The following is a 7,500-nucleotide window of genomic DNA, read 5'->3' on the forward strand; positions in this document are numbered from 1 at the left end:
TTCCTCTTTCATTTTAAACTCTTCTTGTTTCATAATAACATTCCCATAACACATGCTATACATACACACAAAAAATAAAAAAAATAAAAAATAAATAATAATAATAATAATAATAATAATAATAATAATAATAAAATAAAGGTGTGTGCTATGCTCTTGAATACTCTAATCAATTTCCACATTATTTTTCTTACTTATACCATATCCCAAATAATTGCTACAACAACCCACAAAAAAACAAGTTACCGTTCACTCCCATATAACCCTTTCCGACACCAAAACACATGATTACAGGTAAAACAAGCACCCCAGACTAGACTGAAACTCCACGCACCCATTACAGTCCATCACAAGGCTGGACCTCTGACAACCCTCACTCCACATCCTGCCCTCCTTCGGATATCTTCACTCCAACATTTATTTGTCCCTCTTTCTCAGCAGCCAACTTCTGAGCTGGTGACTTCATCAAGTAGCCTCCCCTTTCACTGTCCACCACGTAGATGACAACTGTCGCCGCAATAGCAACTTATGTGGAGATGAAGAGAATGTTGAAGTTGTATATGTAATTGTAATAAGAGGAGAAATTGTTTTCAATGCTCACGAGGGAGAGGTCTTTTCTTCCCATTCAAATAAAATGAAGATTACTCACAATTCACTTTTCTCATTATTAACCCACTTACAATGGGTATCCCACATATGAGACACCCGGAAAAGTAATCATTGCCAGGCATCCCGCTAGTGTGACACTAGATCAGAGCTAGTGCTCTGATTTTGTTGGACTCACCAGCACGCCAATTTGGAAGCCACACGGAAAATATTATTTTCAACTTATAAATGTATTTACTTAATGGTTAATGTATTTCAGAATCATGGAAAATTCATAAATATATCACATGGGAGTTTGCCTCATTACACACGATTAAGCGGTGGTACTAGAAGTGGTACAAAATGAAAAATTGCTGAGTAGGTATCAACCAACTGGGGATGGCTATATGGATTGTCTACAATAGTTTTGTTTTGCCTATTTTGCTTATACATAGATGGCTATATAAGTGCTTACTTACCGAGGAATCCATTATCAGTGCTATCTGACCTTACTTCTTTACCCGATCACTGAAGTTTTGTGAAAGTTTTTATTTGTAATACAATTACTTACATCATCCTCACCATCATCATCATTATTATTATTGTTGGTAATATTATTACTAAAACATTATAAACAATACTACTCATAAAAATTTAAACTTTTCCTTTCAAAAACTCCTGGCCTAATTAAGCAATATTGTAATGAGTTGAGCCTGGTAATTGACTACACGGTGACAAAGCAATTCTTGAGCCATCTGAGTGTAAATAAAATGAATAAACCAAAATAATAATGATCAGGGGTTGTATACATTCCCCTCCTGCATCAGTGGATTAACCCAGAAGTTATGAAAAAATGGATGGCGGGCAGCATATTTCACAGGTTTCCCTCAATCCTGGGGTATGTCTATAAACATATAGTCAATAGACACTGGGATTGCTTCATCCTATCCACTCCCCACTCCCCACAAACATGTCTCCTCTCCTGCCATCAATCCTACTTACACACTGTCTATGTCATCCTCTCCATGCTGCATGAGAACTCCTAACATACAAATTTCAGTTCAGCACAATTTTAAGTACAACCATGCCTATGAAATAAAGAAAATATTCATATTGCACCAGCCTCAAAGGGGGGGGGGGTGACTGCAAGAAGCCCTGTTTTGGGGGTTAATGCTCTTACAGGAGAAAACTTTCTTATTTCAAAGATTTTCTTCAAAACCTGATAACACACCATCATGGAACAAACAACTGAAGTTTGTGAATATTCAGCAAGTAATGGACCCTCAATCCCCATGAAAATACCCTATTCAAGTTTCTGTATATTAAAGTTAAAAGTTTTGTATAAAAACAGTCAAATAATCCATTTGGTTCTATTCAAGTACATTTTCCTTCGGTGATGTTTCCAAAAATTTTGTCACATAACCCTTGAGTTCTGTATCGTCAACCAGATTCTGTTTTTAGTTTTTACAAATATTTCTGATTAGGGACTAACAGTATTTACATAACAGCACTGAAACTAACATTATTGACTTCTCCAAACTCAAGATCAATAAAATCACTAAAACTAAGATGTTCACTTGATATCCCTTCAAATAGAGGCATGTATACTGCAGCATGGGAACAACTACTTAATAGTTTAATTGAGCCCAAAAATTATATAGGGGCACTGATTTTTATCCTGTACCTAGGTGACCCTGAAGCTTTAATGATGTCACTGAAGGCTTACATCAACCCTACTGCCGACACCTAGCCCAAAATGACCTCTAAATATAATCAGACTGATTCTACAAAGTCCTTACACTTCCTATCAATTATATCAAATTGAAACTATTTCTCAAATAGGAATCACCAAGTTCAAACCTTTAAATATGTAAACATGAACTTTGTAAAGGAACACGATGTTCTTATTTATAATAAGCCAAAGATATAGCCATCAAACACTTACCACAAAGCCATATCATGTAAAACATCTCAAGGACAAGGTAGCCTTTCAAGTCAACAATCAGTCCGGCTAACATGCTGATTAAGGCCAGGCCAAGATTCTGGATACTCTGCATCCTGGAGGTGAAGAACAGATAATATAATGAAAGCCTTTGATCATTCAATAAAAAACTATATTAATATGTAATGTGATACAGTATAATACATTGAAATCATAATCTTCCTTTTCCTTACCTAAAGAAACAAAAAAGAAAATCTAAAACATTTATATGAAACTATACCAAAATGTTCCGTATGTTCTTACATGCCATATGCACTCCCAAGTTGATGTTCTGGGATGATGAGAGACACCATTGGCCAAAGTGCGCTAGCCAGGAGAGAGTATGCTAAGCCTAACACACTCTGTGAGAGAGAAAGCAAAAAGGTTTAATTACTTTCTTTTTTTTCAAGTTCTGGAATAAAAACATATAACTGTAGGCCATCTTTTTTCTTACCATGGCAATAAAGGGGTTAAGGAAGGTGAAAGTGAGGAGGGCATGACAGCCGAGCGACACCAACACGGCAATGAAAACCCAAAGGATGTTGCGCCCCAGTCGGTCCACAATATATCCCAGGATAGGAGATGCGAAAGCCGAAATAACATAGACAATGCTGCTGACTCCGTTGGCACTCGCCTCGTCGAAATCAAACTTGCGCATGAAGAAGACTCTGTGGGAAAGGATAGGATTGTTTTGGGTCAGGGTGTCAGCAAATCTTTCCATGATTAATGAAAGGGACTGAAACATTTTTAAAACAAAAACACTAACAATCATAATCATTATAATAGCCCCTACAAAGAGACTATAATTATAACATTAATCAACAATATAACACCTAAAAGAAGTCAAACTATAATTTTAGCAACTGACGTAAAAGGTACTTACTTGGCCAGCCCAATAAAAGGGAAGATGGCTACATAGTATGAGACACAGATCACACACAGGAGCCAGAAGGAGAGTGGGAAAGTTAGAATATCCCTAAGCTGCACCTTTTCTCCAGACTCGGCAGAATTGAGCCGCAGCACCTTGGAGCGTCTCTTGTCAAGCAGGCCAAGGATTCCCGCGCAAATCAGAGAAAAAATACAAGTTGCACCAGCTATTAGAGTGGAGGAAGAAAAGAACAACATTTGTAATTTTTGTTTTCTATAGATAAAGAGGTTATTTTTCATTGTATGGCTGGCTTCTGTTTGAATTAGAGAATGAAGTGGAAAAATATAAGATTTAAATTTAAAGCAGATAACATACAAGGCTAAAAGGAGAAAGACAGATAAATTTGCCAGACAAGTGTTTTTTCTAACAATAAACATTCGCACACATTTATCACAACTTACCTTGACCAACCCCTAAATTGTACTTTTCAGGTAAAAATAAAACGGGCTTCTAAAAGATTTAATTCCTTAATGCACAAAAGGTACAAGATTAACCAATTATAATTCATATTCTTTTAAACTCCTCCACTTGGTAAAGAAATCAAATTTGACTTTCATAAAAAGTATAAAATAGAAAATAAGAATGATGCTGACAATCAGAATGACAATATCTTACTAACCAATTAAGAGTGAAATTCCAAGCGTCTTGTACCCATCAGCAAAAGTATCAACCCAGGCATAGATAGGACCCATGCTAAGGAAGTTAACTGTGGAGCCAACACGAGCCATGCTCAGCTGCAGTCCAAACACAGTGTTTAGTTCTTTGCCTTTGAACCAGCTTACAGTGTAGGTGTTCTGGGCAACAGCAAGGGACTCACCACCGACTCTATAACAGACACACAATGTAACTTTTCAGACTATGACAGATGAACAATGGTTCTCCTTAACATACTTCAAATTTATTAAATCAAATTGCTGAAGAATAACCCATTCAAATAATATAAGACAATCACTAAATCCATGAGTTCTTTAATGAGTAAGCCAGTCTCAAAAGCAATGAAAAGCCATGCACCTTCTATACTTATGTTATGAAATTATCATTTGATAATTATAAGAAAATAAAAGCAAGAGTTATATGCACTATGAAAAGTCCTGTAGTGGGAATACCCTATCAAAATTTTAAGTCTCAGTTAATGGATGAATTAAATAATGTTTATGGATAACTCTTCTATATTGATATCCTTCACACTTTACATGCAACTATATAGCGCTTCAATAGCAACAACAGTAATACTTTACTTATGCTGCATTCAAGAAACATGAGAGAGAAGGAAGAAGGGAGGGAAGGCAGGAAGAAGGGAGAGAGAAAAGAAGGGAGGGAAGGAAGGAAAGAAGGATGGAGGGAGGAATGAAAAGGGGAGAGGGGAGAGGAGGAGGGGGGTGAGAGAGAGAGAAAAGAGAGAGAGAGAGAGAGAGAGAGAAAAAGAGAGAGAGAGAGAGAGAGAGAAAAGAGAGAGAGAGAGAGGGAGAGAGGGAGAGAGAGAGAGAGAGAGAGAGAGAGAGAGAGAGAGAGAGAGAGAGAGAGAGAGAGAGAGAGAGAGAAAGAGAGAGAGAGAGAGAAGAGAGTGAGAGAGAGAGAGAGAGAGAGAGAGAGAGAGAGAGAGAAAGAGGGAGAGAGAGAGAGAGAGAGAGAGAGAAAGAGAGAGAGAGAGATAGAGAGAGAGAGAAGAGAGAGAGAGAAAAAGAAGAGAGAGAGAGAGAGAGAGAGAGAGAGAGAGAGAGAGAGAGAGAGAGAGAGAGAGAGAGAGAGAGAGAGAGAGAGAGAGAGAGAGAGAGAGAGAGAGAGAGAGAGAGAGAGAAGAGACAGAAGGGGGGGGTACTTTACACAACTTACCCAAAGACAAATCGTCCAGTCTGCATCAACCAGAACTGGTTTGTAACGGCACCTGTTGCATAAATGAACTGACCCACCGTGACTAATGTAGAAAATATGATGGTGCCCCAACGGATACCAAACACTCTGTAAATTAAGTAAACTTGCATTAATCATCTCATATTATCTCCATAAATATAGTTTCTACAAAAAATAAAACCAAAAAAAAAAAAAAAACTCAAATGACCAAAATATTTCTGGCTTCCTTCTATTAAAACATTCATATCAGATTCTTCAAATACTCATAAAATAAAAAACAATAAATTGGTTTCCCAATTATAAAACAGATAACTTTACTTCTACTCACACTCACCCACTCACATACTCACCCGCTCACCCGCTCACCCGCTCACCCGCCCACCCCCCCCACCCGCCCACCCGCCCACCCGCTCACACGCTCACACACTCACATACTCACCCACTCACATACTCACCCACTCACCCACTCACACACTCAACATACTCACACACTCAACATACTCACACACTCAACATACTCACACACTCACCCACTCACATACTCACATGCTCACCCACTCACATACTCACCCACTCACATACTCACACACTCAACATACTCACCCACTCACATACTCACCCACTCACATACTCACCCACTCACATACTCACCCACTCACATACTCACCCACTCACCCACTCACACACTCAACATACTCACACACTCAACATACTCACACACTCAACATACTCACACACTCACACACTCACCCACTCACATACTCACCCACTCACATACTCACCCACTCACATACTCACCCACTCACATACTCACCCACTCACCCACTCACATACTCACCCACTCACATACTCACCCACTCACATACTCACCCACTCACATACTCACCCACTCACATACTCACCCACTCAACATACTCACCCACTCACACACTCACCCACTCACACACTCACCCACTCACACTCACCCACTCACATACTCACCCACTCACATACTCACCCACTCACATACTCACACACTCACATACTCACACACTCACATACTCACACACCCACCCACTCACATACTCACACACTCACCCACTCACATACTCACATACTCACACACTCACTTTTACCTGTCTATCAAGAAACCCCCAATAAAGCAGAGGACCACATTGGGCCACGAGTAGAGAGAGTAGAGGCTGGCAAATCCGACCGTGTTGACTCCCATGTCATCCTTAATCTGGTCCTGCAGTGAGCCGGGGGTGTCATAGCAGAAATAGGAACCTGGCATAGGCAAAGGAATGGCATAAGAACAGGAAGGTAAAAGCACCCTATCTCGGTGCTTCCAGTAACAACAATGTCAGTGAGTAAATGTAATTTCACTCATGTTCCTTTATACTGGTGCCCAACCAGATAAGGACATACCTATACATGCATTGGTGTGCATACTGTAATGTCTGACTGTCTTTATGTGCGCCTGTCTTTGTAGGTACATGGGCACATGGGTTCAAGGAGAGGGTACATGTATTAGTATATATAAAGAAAATACAAGCATACATGTAAATATATGTCCATAAGATTTTTAAGGGGAAAAAAATACAAAGAACATTCTTATGCTGCTATATCGTTTACCCACTAGACAATTAACATCAAAAAATTAAATTTTGTTACGTAGCCTTCACTAATTTACAGATATTACATCATAATGTCCAAATAAAGTCTTTATTTCTAAACTTGGTATCTGAAAAATCTCTAATGGATTTCTTAAACTTGATTATCATGAATTCAAATATAAATGGTCCTTGGCAAGTGCCCTTCTGCCCTTATTATAAATCTGGCAATGGTCGTGGGTGTGTGTTTCTGTGTCTGTGCGTGTGTTTGGGTCTGCATCGGTTCTTAAGATAAGTTAATGTCAACACACACACACACAAAAAAAAAAAAACATTATCTGGTAACATTATCTAATCCATTCACCTCTCTACCAGTACTTAGGCTTAAGAGGGTGTGTATAGAAACTGTTAAAACTATCTACATCTATTTTATGCACATATAATTCCATTTTTACTCATACATAAATAATCCCTTATACGCACTCAATTAAGCAGATAATGACTATATATATATATATATATATATATATATATATATATATATATATATATATATATATATA

The 7,500-nt window shown here is 38.3% G+C and overlaps 1 protein-coding gene across 3 annotated transcripts in view; it reads right to left on the reverse strand.

The window, feature by feature from the left end:
* LOC113817424 (lysosomal dipeptide transporter MFSD1-like) overlaps positions 1-7,500 on the reverse strand; it is a 16,337-nt gene that overhangs the window by 5,117 nt on the left and 3,720 nt on the right. For 2 of the 3 annotated variants that reach the window (XR_011399043.1, XM_070129631.1), the window contains exons 3-10: positions 6,461-6,611; positions 5,328-5,453; positions 4,114-4,319; positions 3,450-3,660; positions 3,021-3,234; positions 2,831-2,928; positions 2,531-2,643; positions 335-525 (exon numbers count right to left, since the gene is read on the reverse strand). Coding sequence is in view for 2 of the 3 variants with exons in the window: in XM_070129631.1 (XP_069985732.1) it covers positions 374-525; positions 2,531-2,643; positions 2,831-2,928; positions 3,021-3,234; positions 3,450-3,660; positions 4,114-4,319; positions 5,328-5,453; positions 6,461-6,611 (1,271 nt within the window). In the remaining variant the exon portion in view is untranslated. The remainder of the gene's footprint in view (positions 1-334; positions 526-2,530; positions 2,644-2,830; positions 2,929-3,020; positions 3,235-3,449; positions 3,661-4,113; positions 4,320-5,327; positions 5,454-6,460; positions 6,612-7,500) is intronic. The other variant, XM_070129632.1, reaches the window with a different exon arrangement.

This window comes from Penaeus vannamei, chromosome 14 (genome assembly GCF_042767895.1).
Source record: "Penaeus vannamei isolate JL-2024 chromosome 14, ASM4276789v1, whole genome shotgun sequence".
Taxonomy (NCBI): Eukaryota; Metazoa; Arthropoda; class Malacostraca; order Decapoda; family Penaeidae; genus Penaeus; species Penaeus vannamei.